The sequence below is a fragment of the Neophocaena asiaeorientalis genome, unplaced genomic scaffold (genome assembly GCF_003031525.2).
Source record: "Neophocaena asiaeorientalis asiaeorientalis breed wild unplaced genomic scaffold, Neophocaena_asiaeorientalis_V1.1 scaffold79, whole genome shotgun sequence".
In the NCBI taxonomy this organism is placed as follows: Eukaryota; Metazoa; Chordata; class Mammalia; order Artiodactyla; family Phocoenidae; genus Neophocaena; species Neophocaena asiaeorientalis.
This window is the reverse complement of record NW_020175402.1, coordinates 9185336-9204883: the sequence shown is the minus strand read 5'-3', so window position 1 is coordinate 9204883 and position 19548 is coordinate 9185336. Positions and strand designations below refer to the sequence as shown.

General features: G+C 41.9%; 1 protein-coding gene across 2 annotated transcripts in view; it reads right to left on the bottom strand.

Moving 5' to 3' along the window:
• The window catches only part of KPNA6 (karyopherin subunit alpha 6), a 50927-nt gene that overhangs the window by 6198 nt on the left and 25181 nt on the right, over positions 1 to 19548 (bottom strand). For both annotated transcript variants that reach the window (XM_024766727.1, XM_024766726.1), the window contains exons 2-13: positions 11404 to 11537; positions 10522 to 10614; positions 10017 to 10116; positions 8705 to 8799; positions 7785 to 7916; positions 6161 to 6249; positions 5154 to 5253; positions 4593 to 4756; positions 4335 to 4413; positions 2625 to 2750; positions 2179 to 2306; positions 972 to 1150 (exon numbers count right to left, since the gene is read on the bottom strand). In XM_024766727.1, the coding sequence (XP_024622495.1) occupies positions 972 to 1150; positions 2179 to 2306; positions 2625 to 2750; positions 4335 to 4413; positions 4593 to 4756; positions 5154 to 5253; positions 6161 to 6249; positions 7785 to 7916; positions 8705 to 8799; positions 10017 to 10116; positions 10522 to 10614; positions 11404 to 11537 (1419 nt within the window). The remainder of the gene's footprint in view (positions 1 to 971; positions 1151 to 2178; positions 2307 to 2624; positions 2751 to 4334; positions 4414 to 4592; positions 4757 to 5153; positions 5254 to 6160; positions 6250 to 7784; positions 7917 to 8704; positions 8800 to 10016; positions 10117 to 10521; positions 10615 to 11403; positions 11538 to 19548) is intronic.

Here is a 19548-nt window from a genome sequence, read left to right as displayed (position 1 = left end):
AGCCAAAAAAATTAAAAAGTCTACAAATAATAAATGCTGGAGAGGGTGTGGAGAAAAGGGACTCCTCCAACACTGTTGGTAGGAATGTAAACTGGTGCAGCCACTATGGAGGTTTCTTAAAAAACTAAAAATAGAGCTACCATATGATCCAGCGATCCTACTCCTGGGCATATATCTGGAGAAAACTGTAATTCAAAAAGATACATACACCCCAGTGTTCATAGCAGCACTATTTACAATAGCCAAGACATGGAAGCAACTGGAGTATCCATCAACAGATGAATGGATAAAGATGTGGTGCATATATATAATGGAATATTACTCAGCCTTAGTTAAGAATAAAATAATGCCATTTGCAGCAACATGGATGGATCTAGACATTATCAAACTAAGCGAAGTAAGTCAGACAGAGAAAAGACAAGTATCATATGATATCACTTACGTGGAATCTAAAAAATGATACAAATGAACTTATTTACAAAACAAAAAAAGACTCACAGACATAGAAAACAAACTTATGGTTACCAAAGGCGAAAGGGTGGGGAGGGATAAATTAGGAGTTTAGCATTAGCAGATACAAACTACTATTAACAAAACAGATAAACAACAAGGACCTCCTGTATGGCACAGGGAACTATATTTAATATCTTGTAATAGACTGTAATGGAAAAACAAAACAAAAGAAAGAAAAGAACTTGCTGCTAGAAACTCAGCTGAAAACATGCCTTCCAGCTCCTGACTCTACTATCAATTCTGGAGCTTTATTTTTGCATCTGTACCATAACCTACTTACTAGGTAGAGCCTATCAGAAACAGAACTCATCTACTGCTCCTCAGAGGAAATGGAACTGGTCGGATAAAACCTTGCATTCAATGATGACCCCCTCAAAACGCACACCCTCACATATGTATACTATTTCAGAGTTTCTCTCTACTTACGGCAGATGTGAGGTTGGGGAGAAGGCACCTACCATAGGCTTCCTCGATGAGGCCACAGTAGGGATTGACCCCTGAGCCACTGCGCTTGCCCTCTTGCTCTCCGAGCCGAAGGATGTTCTCCAGTCCATTGAGGGCGACTTGCACAATCTTTGAATCCATCACAGTCAGCAAGTCGCACAGGGGTTTGATGCAGCCCAGGGAGACCAGGTACCTGAGGGGCAGAGACCAGGTAAGTTCTAAATTAAGACAAGGCAAGGGAGGTGCCAGGCAGGTGCTATGGGGCCTCTGGGTCTCCCTCACACACATCGATGCTCTCAGCAATTCACTCTGACTGAGCTTTCATAACCACCCATCCTTTATCTCAAACTCATCACCCTCCCAATGCTACTGGTTTAGTTCATTTCCATGTAGAAGGCTGCCATGGATTCCTCCTCTTTGTCTCTAACGTCTCCTTGCTGCAGTATTACCTACTTTGAACACATCATTTCCCTGCCTAAAATTTCTGTAGTCCCAGCTCTACAGTCATAACAATACAATCTGGTTCCTAACCTTTTCTAGCTTCCCCTCTCATTATTCCCTTCCGAGAATATTACATTCCAGTCAAACAGTAAAGGTCTCCAGGTTTCTGATTTTTGTACCTTTACTTATGCTTTTTCCTGTCCAAAATGCCATTTACAACCCTGTATCCTCAAAAGCTTCACTCAGTGGCTATCCTTTTCTCCTAAGGTTTTATTTATACTGAATATATTCCCCTTCCTAAGCTACAAGCTGAAGGCAAGGCACTTCTCCAATTCCCATCACTCCTACTCAAGTTGATAATGGAAACCAAAATCAAAGAGCATCCTCGCACAAAATAGCTTTCCTATTTGCTTCTCCCAAGTATCACTGCCAAAAATGATTTCCCAAAGAAGCTGCTCTGAATGAGCCATAGCATGGTTCTCTTTCATTTGTATGGATAATTGAGAATTACATAGATTTAAATTCTCTTGAGGGTAGAAAGAGGCAGAGGAGAGAGATGTCTGTGTCATAAGTTTCCATTCTCCAGGAGGGAAAAGAGGTACATGGTTTATAGGAATCTACTTCAGATTCCCATGCTACACTCTAGCAGCTTACCAGTTAAACCCTACTGGACAGGGGCAGACCTATCCCAGAAAAGGCAGTTTAGAGGTCACATGTAAACGGTGAGCCAAGAGGTAGAGTACACATATCACTCAAGACAATGGGAAAGGACTGTGATACCTGATTTGTTCAGGGGTTCCTCCTGATGTGGCATTGGTGATGGCCCAGGCTGCCTCTTTCCTTGTACGGAACTCTGCTTTCTGAAGGATTTCAATCAACACAGGGAAGATATTTGCATCTATGACAGCCTGAGAAGAATTGGGGGGTGGAGGGTGGGGTGTGGGGGAGGAAAGAAAGTCACTTCAAGAAGGATAAGCAAATCCAGACCCCAAACCAGCTAAAAGATTAAGACATCTTCCCCTTCCTGAAAGTTCTTTTCACATAGGTAAGACGCTACAGAGGAAACTGGCTTCTGTTACACAGAATCTTTGACTGATAGCATCCATTGATCCCAATTTCAAAAGGGAAATAAATTTTTTCTTCTAGAGGGCAATATCCCACAATGTCTCATGTCCCCAGGCCTTTCTACCTGCTGCCCCTGACAACTTCCCTCCTGCTTGTTCTACCTGTATCTGAGCCCTGTTGCCAGCAGTGATATTTGAAATGGTCCAACAAGCTTCCTTTCGGATTGACTCCTTGGAGCTGCTCAGCAAGTGGAGGAGGCAAGGGAGGGCTGAACAATTAAGAATGACCTAGAACACCAAAAGCACAGGCAACAAAAGAAAAATTAGATAAACTGGACTTAATCAAAATTTAAAACTTTTGGGTACCAAAAGACACCATCAACATAGTGAATTACACAAATCACAGAATGGGAGAAAGTATATACATATCATATATCTGATAAGGATTAATATCCAGAATATACAAAAAAAATTTTTTTAAATGCAGGTGGCCAATAGGCACATGAAAAGATGCCAAAAGATGCCAAACATCACTAATCATTAGGGAAATGCAAATCAAAACTTCAGTGAGATACAACTTCACGCTTATTAGAATAGTTATCCTTAAAAAATCCAGGCAATGCAAGTGTTGGTAAAGATGCGGAGAAATTAGAACCCGGTACACTGCTGGTGGGAATGTAAAATGGTGCAGCCATTGCACTGTTTTGTGTGCAAAACAGTATGGTGGTTCCTCAAAATCTTAAACATAAAATTACCATATGATCCAATAATTCCACCTCTGGATATATACCCAGAAGAACTGAAAGCAGGGACTCAAACAGATACTTGTATGCCAATACTCAATGCAGCATTATTCATACTAGCCAAAAGGTGGAAGCAACCCAAGTGTCTACCAACAGATGAGTAAATAAACCAAATGTAGCATATGCACACTTGGAATATTATCCAGCCACAGAAAGGAATGAAGGTGTGACATGCTAAAATATGGATGAACCTTGAAAACATTATGCTAAGTAAATTAGCTGAAACAAAAGGACAAATATATATGGTTCGGCTTATATGAGGTACCTAGAGTAGTCAAACTCCTAAGGACAGAAAGTAGTATGGTGGTTACCAAAGGATGAGGGGAGGGGGAAATGGGAAGTTATCATTTAAAGCGTACAGAGTTTCAGTTTGGAATGATGTAAAAGTGGTGCAGATGGATGGCGGTGATGGTTGAATAACAATGTGAATGTACTTAATGCCAGTGTACTATACTTAAAAATCGTAGAAACAGAAAAAGTTATGAATATCTGTACACACAGGCACATGGGTGCACACACAAACACAAAAGAATGACCTAGAAAATGAGTGTGGGCTTGAGTGAGACTGCTCACCTGTAAGAAATTTGTTAAGAATCCCACAGAATTATGCAAACTACTTAAGACGCAAAGAATACTCAGATCTCTAGCCTTTGAACAGAGAAACACTGAATACTGTGCTCTCAATGGAAGTGTTACTAACAGGAGAGTAACATGAGACATGGGATTCTAAAGGTCTAGGAAGCAGGGGTGAGGTTCCATAGCTTTTAGTATTTCAAAGGTACCATAACTCAAAATCTGTTAACAATTACTTTACAATGTCCCAGGTAGTGAGTCAGGTTATTCCATTTAGTTTTTCTTCAATAGCACCCAATGGATGATGACTTGCTTCCAATTTATAGAAAAAAGTGAAGGCAACCAAGTTGCCCCCAAATAATATAGAAAGTGGCAGAGCTTGAATTTTTCACTCAAGCCTATGCTTTCTCTCCTAGATCACGTTGCCTCCTACCAGGACCAAAGTCTGTGGCGGGGAAGGATTTTGTCCGTAGACAGCTGTCCTCCTCCTCCTTACCTGGGTCTGGATGTCATCCCCGGTGACGATGTTACCCACAGCTCTCAGAGCAGGAGAAGCCACTTTGTTATCGTTGTGCCTACAGAGGAGGGCGATCTGGTCAGTAGAGGGCCAGCACATGGCATTCAACTCGGCTGACCACCAAGGCCAGCAGCACTCATGGCTCCAGACCTTTGGATAGGGCAGCAGACTGCTGACTGCAGTTCTGAGTTGGAGAAGCTTAGGGAATCTGTACCCTTTCTAACTGAGATCACTCACATTAGAAGCTCGACCAATCTCCGGCAGACTCCAGAGTCTATGACTGCCTGGATCTTCTCGTTGGGGCCATCAGACAGATAAGAAAGGGCCCAGCAAGCATCTGCCAGCAAGTCTGAGTCGCTGCTGAAGAGTAGGCGAGACAGCACAGGCAAACAGGGGGAGACCTGTTGGAAGCAGAGAGAGAGGGACTCAGGTGAACACGGTTACATCATCTCTACCACTAACCCTAACATCGCTGAGCCCTCCTCTACTTAGTAAGTCTAAGACCTGGAGATTTCCACTACATTAAGCCATCAGGCCCACATTTTCACTTTACCATCCAGGCATATGAGATCAGCTACTTCACTGACGACTGCCTTTTTCAGTTTCCCAAGGATGAGACTCTGAGGGCTCCCCAAAGACTTGAAAACTCCCATATCAAAATTCCTCCATATGAAGGAACCTGCTTTCACTCAGGAATTGGCAAGAAGCTCTCTTGGGACTTCCCTGGTGGCGCAGTGGATAAGACTCTATAAATATTTTTTTTTTTTTTTTTTTTTAAAAAAAGAGAAGCTCTCTTACCTTTGCAAACTCTGGGGGTGGGTTCTTGCCTCGGCACAGGTTTGACAGGGCCCAGACTGCATTCCGTGTCATTGTCAGTCGTGTGGACTTGGTAAGTAGCCTGAAGGGGACAGCAAAGCCAGATCCTGAGCAATGATGCTCTTTTCATAGAGCTGTTGCCTACGAACCCCAGGAGCAAGTCCAATCAGACCCCTAAGACTCTAGAAGCCTGTTTCTTCCTACCCATAGATTTAAGTTAAGTGAGCCTGTTTGGCCCCAGAGGCCGACCTACATCTTCACAGAGGATTAGGACCAGCTGTGGCTTATTAAGACCATAGCTAATAAGGACAAACAGAGGGCTGGACTGTGAGTAAGCATGCTAAACGTTTAGATAGGACATACTGTGCCCCTAACTGCAGCCACAAGTTCTAAACAAGAGTATTGTTGTCTTTGGAAATAAAAGCTGAAGGTTTAGTGTGAGGGCTTTGGCCATGCACTGTGGAATGATTTTCTGTGACAGGCCCAAGAAGGAGTTATAATAGTAGCCTATGAGATTGTGGCCTCTCAAGAAAACCTCCTTCCTCTGTTTTGGTTTAGATGTAGCTCTATTATAAGGGTACAGAGGAAGGGATGGGAGCATCCAGATGACTCTGCAAGGGGTCTTAGATCTGTGGCTTACAACAGAGCTCTCCAATGTACTGGGCATAAACCCATAGCAAATCAATGCATTCCGTAGAGAAGGTGAGATTCTTCCAGATGGGCTAGTCCTTCCTCTCTCCTCTGGCTCAACAATGAGACAGGTATGACCAACATGAGATTCTACAGTGCTACAAAGTGAGGAAGCACAAGACACAGACCAGTGACACAATCTTCTTACTCTCAAAAGATACTATCTTTTACTCTGGCAATGAGAATGCACTTTTATCATTTTTGTATTCACTCATCGTCTTAAGGTAAACTGCTCCCCAAAGATCTGCCACATGGCTGCCGGAAAGATATCCCAGGTGCAGATGATAATAATTACTCACGTTAGCAAAGGATTAAGGATGGAACAGTTCAAGACGTAATCTCGGCAGACGGAGCTGTCTCCAGCTATGTTTCCCAGTGCCCAGACTGCCTAAAAAAGGGACGATGGAACTGTCACCCACAGAGCCTAGTGGCTTCTGTGAGTACTTTATACTCACAACTACAGAGTGACACCCACCAGTAACCAGGACAAACACCCCATCAAGACCTTAAACACACTAAATAAGCTCAGGTACCTTCCTTGTTAAAACTGAGCACTTGCTCTATTTTAACTCTGAGAGTTCCTGGTTCACTGGGGGAGGCAGGCTGACACTGTACTGCAGCCAGAGAAGCCAGACCAAGACCTCCTTATCCCCATCCCCCAGAAAAGGAGAAAATGATGGGAAAATTGCATTCTTGTAGCCTCATAGGACCAACCCTATATGTAGTAATATAGGAAAAAACCCTAGTACCACTCTCCACTTCTATCCAACCAGTGGAAGAAATGGAAGTTGGGTTTTTATGATCTGTAGGTGCTGAGAAATGGGTATTGTGGTGTCTTTTTTCCAGCACCACCTCTGATGCCCAATGTGTGGAGTTTTTTCTACACCAACAACCAATTCTCTGATACCAACTGTGTCAATTCAGTTAAATTCTGACAGTAACTCGGAGTTAGGGCAGATCCCACAGGCTAGGGGCTCAGTCCCACAAGACTGCCCTCAATTTAGATACTAGCTGCAATTCCCAGGTGCTACCCATACTTCTTACCAACTGGCTATAAATTCAGGAGTTCCACAATCTCCTCCTCAGGTTCAATAATTCACTAGAATGATTCACAGAACTCAGGAAAACACTTTACTTACGTTTACCAGTTCACTGTAATATATACAACTCAGGAAGAGCTAAATGGAAGAGATGCACAGGGCAAGGTATGGGTTGAGGAGTGGGGTTGCACAGAACTTCCAAGCCCTCTCCAGGCACGTCACCTTCCCAGCACACTGAGTGTTCACCAACCCAGAAGCTCTCTGAATCTCACTGTTCAAGCCTTTTTATAACCCAATCTCTAGCCCCTCTAACCTCCCTGGGGAGGATGGGGTGGAGGGGTGGGAAGAGTCGGGGTGGGGTGGGGCTGAGAGTTCCAATCCTCTAATCCTAAATTTGGTCTTTCTGATGACTAGACCTCCCTTCCTGAAGCTATCTAGGGCCCCACCCGGAGTCACCACTAATGCGGTGACACAGAGACTCAAGGTGTGTCCCAAAGGCGCTCTTTAGGTCTTTAGGAATAACAAAAGACACTTCTATCACTAAGAAAATCCCAATGTTTTTAGGAGCTCTTTGCTCTTAACCTCTTAACTGGAGATAAAGACAAAATATACTTTATATTATACCACTGGTCCCATCAAGAATTAAGCCAGAGCTTCCCTGGTGGCGCAGTGGTTGAGAGTCCGCCTGCCGACGCAGGGGACATGGGTTCATGCCCCGGTCCGGGAAGATCCCACATGCCACGGAGCGGCTGGGCCCGTGAGCCATGGCTGCTGAGCCTGCGCGTCCGGAGCCTGTGCTCCGCAACGGGAGAGGCCACAACAGTGAGAGGCCCGTGTACCGCAAAAAAAAAAAAAAAAGAATTAAGTTAAATTTGGGCATTACCTGTTCCTGTACATCCTCAAAATCCGAGTTAAGCAGCTCTATAAAAATGGGGACAGCCCCTGCTTCAATGACAATTTTGGTCTGCTGAGAGGTTCCAGAGGCAATGTTCGTTAGAGCCCAGGCAGCTTCAAACTGAAAGTGAGATTAAAGCCATGAGTGAGAGGTCATTCCAGATGAGCAGCCGTGCCTACTAGCTGGCTCAGCAATAAGCCTCCTGTCCCTGACTTAAAAACAAAAACAAAAAACCACACAAGCCTTTCCCTCTCCACCTTTAAATGATAGGAAGAGGTACTGGCAGTGATATAACATAATGTGGAGGCAGAATTGGGCTTCCATGGTCCCAGGTCTAGTCCTGCACTACCACAGCATCCATGAGTCCTTTGGCAAGTCACGTTTTTATTTCCTGAGCTTCACTTTATTCATCTCTGAAACCAGGATAAGAGTGAGATGGGTCTCTAAAAGTCCCTTTCAGCCAAGTTTCTAATAAGTTCCAATGGATTGACTCATTACCCATTTGTGAGAAGAGAGACCCAGAAAAGATAAATGGTTCACCTCAGGGTTAGGAGTGGACTAGAACCTCTAGGGTTGGCCAAAATGTTCGTTCAGGTTTTTCTGTAACATCTTACGGAAAAACCCGAACAAACTTTTTGTCTAACCCAATATATTTATATTTATAATTTAAAATATAACCTCTGAATAATCAGTCTGTCATATTCTGGTATCTTTCCTTTGAGATTGTTTTAGGGAAGAGTTTGTGGGTCTCTTATTTAATTGAGGTCAAGACCTCTGAGGTAACAGCATCTCTTAAATGTTCCCTCAATATCTTGTGTATATCCTAAGAGATGTGTCTGTAGAAACATGCCACTACAATTTCTTGGCAAAAGGGCTTTCATCTGGTAACTCTCCACCCCAGGCCTCACCTGTAATGTACAATTCTCATTCCTCTTCAGAAACTCCACAAACCGATCCACCACTCCTGGAGTATTGATAACTTCATCTATTGGAGGACTAGGTTCTGGAAGAGGGAGAGGAAAAGTCAGGAGAGGCTCTGACTAATGCTTTCACGGGGGTAAGTCCACCATCCTTCCTAGATACTCCTGACTATCCTTCTAAACATTCCCAAACTCCTTTTTGGTGAGGTAGTTTTAACAATAGCTGGTCATGGGGCTTCCCTGGTGGCGCAGTGGTTGAGAATCCGCCTGCCAATGCAGGGGACACGGGTTCGATCCCTGGTCCGGGAAGATCCCACATGCCGTGGAGCAACTAAGCCCGTGCACCACAACTACTGAGCCCGCGTGCCGCAACTACTGAAGCCCGTGCACCTAGAGCCTGTGCTCCACAATGAGAAGCCACCGCAATGAGAAGCCCACGCACTGCAATGAAGAGTAGCCCCCGCTCACCGCAACTAGAGAAAGCCCGCATGCAACAATGAAGACCCAACACAGCCAAAAATAAATTAATAAATAAATTTATATATATATATAAAAAAACAATAGCTGGTCATTTTTGAACTGTATAAAATAGCTGAGATGCCAAAGAGTAAAGCCAATCCTAATTTAACTATGCTCACCTTTGGCTTCCTATACCTAAGCAAGTAACTAACCTTACTTACCTAAGCAAGTAAAGAATTAAGGGAGAGAAGACCAAGGGAGGAGCAACCCTAGTCTAAACGCTTCCCTTCCAAGACCAGCATTCTTTTTTTGGGAGGAAGAAAAGTCAGGGAATATTTTTCCCATCATACATCAAATTTTTACTGAGCACAAACTATGTGCCAGACATGGTTCTGGGTACCAAGGATACAGTAGTGAACAAAACCAAAAGTCTACACCCTCGTAGAGCTTATATCCTCGTGATGAGAAATATGCTGTTATGTTAGAAGGCAGTAAGTGTAATAGGAAAAAAAAGAATAGGTAGGGCAGGGTAAGGAGACTGAAAATGCTGCAGGGGTGGGGGGAGCTGCAATTTCTGATAGCGTGTCAGGGTAGGCTTTACTGAGAAAGTAGGATCTGATCATAGAAATGTAGCAGCTGTCACACAGTTATCTGCAAGTAAAGGATATCATGCAGGGGAAATAGACAGTGCAAAGGTAAGAATGTGCCTGGCTTGTCCAAGGACACCAAAGCCAGTAGGGCTACAGCAAAATGAGTGAAAGGGAATAGTTGATGAGGTCAGTGAGAAGAAACAAGATGCTAAAGTCACGCAGGGCCCCCTGCGGAAGACTAGGCTTTGTACCTTTGGAGAGCAGTTTCCGGAATTTCTGTGTGGTTGCTAATTGCAGGTCAGAATCGTCAGAAAAGAGCATCTCCACCATCTCTCTTGTGATCACGCTCTCCTAGAACATAAAACAGGTTCACAACTTTGCAAACCAATACTAGAGCCACATATGAGCCCATAATCCTGTTTGGAATCCTCCTTTCTAAAGACTTGAGGGCAAGAGGAAGGGGTAACAGCAGGCTCAGAAGGTGTTTAATCCACAGCTGCTTCAAGTTGGAACGTTTGGAAGTGATTCTTAACCTCTGAGGCAATTGATAGCTTCCCTTAAATGTTTCCTCTGGTGTTTCCATCAGAGATGAATCCTTACTGACTCCTTAAGTTGACCAGCTACAGAAGGGCCCATGGAATAAAGAGCTTAGCATGGTTGTTGGTAAAGCTAACTAGATGATGTGAACTGACCAATTTCTGTTCTGTAGAAGCAGATACTTCCCAAGCTTGCCTGGGAAGCTTGCAAGGGTCTTACCCCAGTGGTAGAGCTCACATAAGAGTCCATGAGGAGACTATCGAACATGGCAGCTTCTTCATTAATCAGCTCCACGTTTCTCCGTTTAAAAAGCTGAAAATAAAGAGAAGAGACGGTGGTAAGACTTCTTACCGAAACAAAGAAAACAAAGTATGACCCAATGTTAAATTATGGCATAACTGTCAAGGAATGCTACTGTATGAGAAAATGCCAAGCTTAATATACTGATATGGAAAGATATTCAAGGGCTTTACTTTCTATGTTATAGATTGTTTACATTTTTATAAGCAAAAAAAAATCTTTTAAAATTCCTGTGCCCTTTGTATAAAAGGTGATGCATATAAAAGGCTGTGAAGGAAAGAAATAATGGTAAAGCAAAAGGGTGGGCAAAAGCAGGTTAGCATCTAGACCTGGGCAAGGAACCAATTTGGTGGTGGCGTGTGGTGCATGGTGCATGGCAGAGTGTAGACGATGAGGCATTAATACAATCTCAGTTCTAGGGAGACTAACAAAGAATGGACTCAAGAAAGAGAAGTAAGGCAGCCCAGATGGCTGACAAAATTCTTAAAGGGCCAGGCTTGGGGCTGGGCCTTGACGGCCAGATCTAACAGTGACTACTGGGTAAAAACAAGGGGTTAGCACTAGAATGTTATATTGAAGATATAAATGATGTCCAAGTTGTTCTAAATTATGGAAAAGGAATAAGGGACAGTTCTTTCTCAAAGCTTCCAAAATTTCTTTACAACAAAGGAAGCTGGATGAGCGGCCCACAGAGATAAGCTACTTTCCCAAGAGGAAAGTGACAGTGCAAGGTGGAGGTCAACCATGGTGGCTGGCCTGCCTCCCTGAAGAGCACGTTTGAGAATACTTGGGCTAACCCACTTGTTGCTCCCGTTTCTGCTTCCGGAGCTGAATGCCCTCCTCCTCTCTTCTTCGCCTCATTTCCTCAGGGTTCAGGGCATTGTTCTTATAGCTCTTCATTCGATAATTGTCTTTCCCTGGGCTCGCCATGGTCTCTGGAAGAAGGGAAGATACAAACATATTGGCAAAGGCTCTTAGGAGGACAGCATTTCCTTCTCACTGGCTTCTTCCCCTACCCACCCTCCCCTTCTCAGGGGGACTCACAGGTTCCCAAGGAGGCCTAATAATCCCGGTAACTGCACCTGACATCTCTAGTACCACCCCCACACAAACAACACAGTCTCCTTTAATCATAACAAACTTATTAAGTAAGTGCTATTATAGCAATTGATATAAGCAGAGGAGTTAAAAGGTGTAGGCCCTGGAGGCAGATTGTGTGGGTTCAAATACCGGCTCTTCTACTTGTTAGCTGTGCAACTTTCAACAAGCTGCTTTAACCTCTATGCCTCAGGAGCTCATCTTTAAAACAGGGATATAATAATTCCTATTTCATAGAGCTGTTAGAAGGATTATATAGCTTAATACCTGAGCACGGAGTTGTTAGAAGGATTATATAGCTTAATACATGCAAAATACTATTTAGAACAACAGGCATATGGTAAATGCTCACAAGCTATGATCACTTCTATGACAAGACAGAAAAGTTATATGACTTGCCCAATAAACTCAAATATATTTAACCTACCCAGGTGATATACGTTATTGTGTACCCAATTCAGTGGAATACCATGTATTTTTTTTTAATAACTCATGTGGCCACCCATCTATATTTTAAAGAAATTTAAAATTTTATTCTGTAATATGTGCTACATACAAAAAGATGAAACATAAAGTTACCAAGCAAAATAATACAATGAGCATCTGTCAACTCACCACTAAACCTAAGAACTAAATTATTAATATGCCTGAATCTAGTAGTAGGGTCTTCCCCTATCCCAGGCCCCTCCATCCCCACTCCAACTCCAGCCAAAAGAAAACGGCTATGATGAACTGTCATTATCTTTGCTTTTGTTTTTATTAATCACATATATGTTTACCTCTAAATATTGTATCATACTATGTTTAGTCTACTGAGAATTGTCGCCCCTCCACTGGGTTTTTGTTTTTTTCTTTTTGCAGTACGCGGGCCTCTCACTGTTGTGGCCTCTCCCGTTGCGGAGCACAGGCTCCGGACGCGCAGGCTCAGCGGCCATGGCTCACGGGCCCAGCCGCTCCGTGGCATGTGGGGTCTTCCCAGACCGGGGCACGAACCCGTGTCCCCTGCATTGGGAGGCAGATTCTCAACCACTGCGCCACCAGGGAAGCCCCCTCCACTGAGTTTTTAAGATTCACCCATGTTTTTGCATGGAGCTGTATTTCTTTAATTTTTCCTATATTTTACTGTATAAACACATCATAATTTATTCGCATTTCCCTGATGATTAGTGATGTTGAGCATCTTTTTCATCAACCTGTTGGCCATTTATACGTTTGCTTTGTAAAAGTGTCTATTCAGGTTCTTTGCCCATTTTTAATTGCATTATTTGTGTTTTTTTGCTATTGAATTGTGTGAGTTCCTTATATATTTTGGATATTAATCCCTTATCAGATATATGGTTAGCAAATATTTTCTCCCATAGGCTGCCTTTTCACTTTGTCGACCATTTCTTTTGCTGTACAGAAGCTTTTAAGTTTTCTAGTTCAAGCTTTCTCGTTTATGTGATCCTACTTATTTATTTTTGCTTTTGTTGTTTGTGCTTTTGGTGTCATATCCAAAAAAATCATTGCCAAGACCAAGGTCTTTTTTCCTGTGTTTTCTTCTAGGAGTTTTAACAGTTTCAGGTCTTACAATTAAGTCTTTAATCTATTTTGAGTTGGCAAATAACACCTTAGTCTTCACTTCCCAGACCCTCTGAAATAGTCTGCAGATCATACTTTGAGAACCCCTGCTCTAAGGAATGAATTGCTGGGTTTAGGCAAGTAGATGTTAAACTTCACCAGATAGTACCACATTGCCTTCCAATGTGATGCCAATTCACACTAGCTCAGCAATACGTACCAGGTTCCCACTGATGTATATCCTATTACTCAGAATTATCACTTTTGCCAATCTAATGAGTATAACGTACTTCACTGGGATAATGATTTGCATTACTAATAGGGTTAGATTTTATGTTTATTAGTCATGTTTCCCTTTCTGTGAAAAATGTCTGTTTATGGTACTTCGAATATTTTTCAATTGAACTACTTGTCCTTTTCTTATTGATTTATAGTTCTTTAGATATTCTAGTTATTAACCATTTGTTAGTTATTTGTATTACAAACATCTTTTAGGAGTTTGTATCTTTTCATTTTTTGCAATTTTCACTTTATGGAGTTCTTTAACAAGTTCTTAATTATAATGTAGTTAAATTTTTCTTTAATACTTAGCTTTTTCTGTGTGTCTTGCTAATAAATCCTTTCATGCTCCCAAGGTCAGAAAGATACCCTCTCATGTCTTCTGAAAGTTTTAAAGCTTGCCCTTTACATGCCAGTGTTTCATATACATAATGACTTAGGTACATAGGTTAGGAAAAAAAAAAGAAAGAAATCATACAGCAGAGAGAATCAACAAGGCAAAACTTGGAACTTTCAAAAGATGAAAAATAGTCAAGTCTCTGGTGAGATTTCTCAAGAACAAAAGAGGACACAATGTTAGGTAACTAAAGAGACTGAAAAGCGAATATGAGCAACTTTATGCTAGCTAACATGTTTGAAAAGACAAATTCCTAGAATAATATAACTTGCCAAAAGTGACTCAAACAGAATGTGACTAGCCTTACAACCATTAAATATACTGAATCAGCACTAAAGAATATTCCCACAAAGAAAATGCCAGGTTTAAATGGTTTTACAAATGAGGTTTTTAAATAAATAAATTTATTTATTTATTTATTTTTGGCTGCATTGGGTCTTTGTTGCTGTGTGCGGGCTTTCTCTAGTTGCAGCGAGCGGAGGTTACTCTTCATTGCGGTGTACGGGCTTCTCATTGCAGTGGCTTCTCTTGTTGCGCAGCACGGGCTCTAGGTGCGTGGGCTTTAGTAGTTGTGGCTTGCAGGCTCTAGAGCTCAGGCTCAGTAGTTATGGCGCATGGGCTTAGATGCTCCATGGCATGTGGGATCTTCCCGGACCAGGGCTCAAACCTGTGTCCCCTGCACTGGCAGGCAGATTCTTTTTTAAAAAATTAATTAATTAATCAATTAATTTTTGGCAGTGTTGGGTCTTCGTTGCTGCACACAGGCTTTCCCTAGTTGCGGTGAATGGGGGCTATTCTTTGTTGCGGTGTGCGGGCTTCTCATTGCGGTGGCTTCTCTTGTTGCGGAGCACGGGCTCTAGGTGCGCAGGCTTCAGTAGTTGTAGCACGTGGGCTCAGTAGTTGTGGCTCACGGGCTCTAGAGCGCAGGCTCGGTAGTTGTGGCGCATGGGCTTAGTTGCTCCGCAGCATGTGGGATCTTCCCAGACCAGGGTTTGAACCCATGTCCCCTGCATTGGCAGGTGGATTTTTAACCACTGCGCCACCAGGGAAGTCCTGGACTTTCTTTTTTTCCCATAAATGTATTTATTTTATTTATTTTTGGCTGTTTTGGGTCTCCATTGCTGCACGTGTGCTTTCTCTAGTTGCGGCGAGCGGGAGCTACTCTTTGTTGCAGTGCACGGGCTTCTCACTGTGGTGGCTTCTCTCGTTGTGGACCATGGGCTCTAGGTGTGTGGGCTTCAGTAGTTGTGGCAGGGGGGCTCAGTAGTTGTGGCTCACGGGCTCTAGAGCACAAGCTCAGTAGTTGTGGCACATGGGCTTAGTTACTCCGTGGCATGTGGGATCTTCCTGGACCAGGGATCGAACCCCGTGTCCCCTGCATTGGCAGGCAGATTCTCAACCACTGTGCCGCCAGGAAGCCCCCTGGGCTTGCTTGCTTTCTTTCTTAGCACAGGCTCCAGACGCGCAGGCTCAGCGGCCATGGCTCACGGGCCCAGCCACTCCGCGGCATGTGGGATCCTCCCAGACTGGGGCACAAACCCATGTCCCCTGCATCGGCAGGTGGACTCTCAACCACTGTGCCACCAGGGAAGCCCCCCGGGCTTTCTTTTTAATTGCAGTGAGCAGGGCTACTCTTCACTGCAGTGTGCAGGCCTCTCATTAAGGTGGCTTCTCTTGTTGCAGAGCACAGGCTCTAGGAGCGCAGGCTTCAGTAATTGTGGCAATGGGCTCAGCAGCTGTGGCTCGTGGGCTCTAGAGCGCAGGTTCAGTAGTTGTGGCACACAGGCTTAGTTGCTCCATGGCATGTGGGATCTTCCTGGATCAGGGATCGAACCTGTATCCCCTGCACTGGCAGGCATATTCTTAACCACTGTGCTACCAGGGAAGTACTGGAAAGGACATTCTTTTGATAACAATACCAAAGAAGGATAATATGAGAAGGTCCTATACTTTTCCTATATCACTTATGAACAAGGATACAAAAATTCTAAATAATATTAGAGGGAGGTGGGGGAGAGATAAATTAGGAGTTTGGGATTAACATATACATACTACTATATATAAAGTAGGTACACAACAAAGACCTGTAGTTCACTGTATAGCGCAGTGAACTACACTCAGTATTTTGTAGTAACCTATAATGGAAAAGAATCTGAGAAAAAAAGAATATATATATGTATAACTGAATCACTTTGCTGTACAACTGAAACTAATACAACATCGTAAATTAACTATACTTCAATAAAAAAGAAGATAATGAAATAACATCATTAACTGTACTGAAAAAAACTGTCAAACTAGAATTCTATGCCCAATGAAAACACTTTCAAAAATGAAAGTGAAATAGACTTTTTCAGACAAAAGCTGAGACTCTGTCTCTAGCAGACCTGCACTAAAGAAATGCTAAAGTTGTTCAAGCAGAAAGGAAATGATACCAGAAGGTAACTCAGATCTTCACAAAAGGAAGAATACTAGAAATGGTAAGAAGTAGGTACATATACAATAACTTTCCCATTAAAAAAATTTCCTTAAACCTAATAAGATAAAATGAGAATTATAAAAAATAATCCAAAAGAAAGCAGGTAAAGAGGGAAAAAAGAACTAAGAACATATGACAAATAGAAAACAAACTCATTTCCAGAGTTACAACATTATAATATTCAAATGTCCAGTTTTTAATTTAAAGAAAATTACAAGGCATACAAGGAAAAAGGGGAGTATGGTCCATTCAAAGGCACAAAATAAATGGACAGAAACTTTCCCTGAGGAAGCCCAGACACTGGACAATCTAAGACAGACTTTCAAACTGTCTTAAATACACTCCAAGAGTTAAGGGGAAAATATGGACAAACAACTAAAGGAAATCAGGAAAACAATGCTGAACAAAATATCAACAAGTAGAATGGGGAACCAAACAGAAGTTCTAGAGTTGAAAAGTATAATAACTAAAATGAAGAATTCACTAGAGGGGTTCAACAGCAGATCTGATCAGGCAACAGACAGAAGTAGCAGGCTTGAAGACAGGAAAATTGAAATTATGCAGTCTGAGCAGAAAGGGAAAAAGAATGAAGAAAAGTGAACAGAACCTAGGGATCCATGGAACTCCAACAAGCAAATCACAATATATGCATTTAGGGAGTCAAAGAAATGGGAGAGAAAGGGAAAAAGAATTCTGAAGAAATAATGGCAGAAAATTTCCCAAATTTAATGTAAGACATGAATGTACCAATTAATCATGAGAAAAATCCAGACCCACATCTAGATACATAATCAAACTGTTGAGAGCCAAAGACAAAAAGAAAATCTTGAAAGCAGTAAGGAAGAAGTGACTCATCACATACAAGCCAACTTCTCATCAGAAACCATGAAGTCCAGAAGGCACTGAGATTTTTAGTGCTAGAAGAAAAAACTGTCAAAAGAATTCTGTACCTGACAAAACTGTCCTTCAAAAACAAGGGAGAAACTAAGAAATTCTCAGATAAAAGCTGAGGGAGTTTGTTAACCACTAGACTTGCTCTATAAGAAATGCTAAAAGGGAGTCCTTCAAGTTGAAAATGAAAGGAAATGAAAGGACACTACACAGTAACTTGAAGCCAGTAAAGGTTAACTACATGGGGAAATACAGAAGCCAGTATTATAGGATTTTTGGTTTGTAATGCCACTTTTTATTTCCTACATGATTTAAAAGAAAAACATATAAAATAATTATAAACCGATGCTATTGCGCATACAACATATAAAGATATAATCTGTGACAGCAACAACATAAAGAGGGGATTGGAGCTGTACAGGAACAGAGTTTTTGTATGCTCCTGAAGTTAAGTTGGTATCAATCCAAACTACATTGTTATAAATTTGGGATGTTAAATGTAATCCCCATGGTAACCACAATCTCTATACAAATACATATACACACACAAAATAAAAATTAAAAATATTCACAGAGGAAATGAAAACAATTCACTACAATAAACCAACTAAATACAAAAGGCAGTAATAGAGGAAGAAAGGGACAAAAAAAGCATAAGGCGTATAGAAAAAAAAGAAAATGGCAGAAGTCCTTCCTTACCAGTAATTACATTATACTTTTTTTTTTTTTTTTTTGGCTGTGCCACATGGTTCAGGAATCTTAGCTCCTCAACCAGGAATCAAACCTGGGCCCCCAGCAGTGGAAGCACAGAGTCCTAACCACTGGACCACCAGGGAATTCCCGAGTAATTACATTATACTTAAATGGATTAAACTCTCCAGTCAAAAGGCAGAGATTGGTTGAGGATTAAAAAAACATGATCCAACTATATGCTGCCTGCAAAGACTTACTGTATATCCCAAAATACAAACAAGTTGAAAGTAAATGGATGAAAAAAGATATTTATGCAAATGGTAACCAAAAGAGAGCTGGGATGGCTATACTAATATCAGATAAAAAAATTTAAGTCAAAAACTGTTACAAGAGTCAAAGGAGGACATTACATACTGATAAAAGTATCAATTCATCAAGAATATATAACAATTATAAATGCACCAACTAGAGCCCCAAAATATATAAAGCAAACACTGACAGAAGTGAAGGAAAAAATAGTTCTACAGTAACATTTGGAGACTTCAATACACCACTTTCAATAATGAATAGAACCTAGACAGAATATCAATAAGGAAATAGAAGTCTTTAACATTATAAATCAGGTAGACCCAAAAGACATATAGAATACTCCAACTCAACAACAGCAGAAAACGTCTTCTCAAGTGTGCATGGAACATTCTCCAAGACAGACCGCATTAAGCCATAAAGAGTCTCAACAGATTCTAAAAGACTAAAATCAGACAAATTATCTTCCTTCACCACATGGAATGAAGCTGGAAATAAATAACAGAAGGAAACTAGAAAATTCACAAATATGTGGAAACTACAGATTCTTAAATAATAAAGTTGGAGAACTCACACTTCCTGATTTCATAACTCACTACAAAGCTACAGTAATCAAAACTGTGTGGTACTGGCATAAGGATAAACATATAGATCAATGGAATAGAACTGATAGAAAAGAAAAGAAAAAAAAAAGAATTGACAGAATAGAACAGAGTCCAGAAATAAACTCACACATCCACAGCCAGCCAACTGATCTTTGACAAGATGTCAAGTCCATTCAATGGAGTAAGAATAGTCTCTTCAACAAAAGGTGCTTGGACAACTAAATGTTCAGATCCAAAAGAATGAAACTGGATCCCTAGCTTACACCATACAGAAAACTCAAAATAGATCAACAACCTAAATATAAAAGCTATGACTATAAAACTCTTAGAATAAAACATAGGGGTGGGACTTCCCTGGTGGCGCAGTAGTTAAGAATCCACCTGCCAATGCAGGAACACGGGTTCGAGCCCTGGTCCAGGAAGATCCCACATGCCGCAGAGCAACTGAGCCCATGTACAACTACGGAGCCTGTGCTCTAGAGCTCGCGAGCCACAACTACTGAGCCCACATACCACAACTACTGAAGCCTGCATGCCTAGAGTCCATGCTCCACAACAAGAGAAGCCACCGCAATGAGAAGCCTGCACACCGCAAGGAAGAGTAGCCCCTGCTCACCGCAACTAGAGAAAGCCCGTGC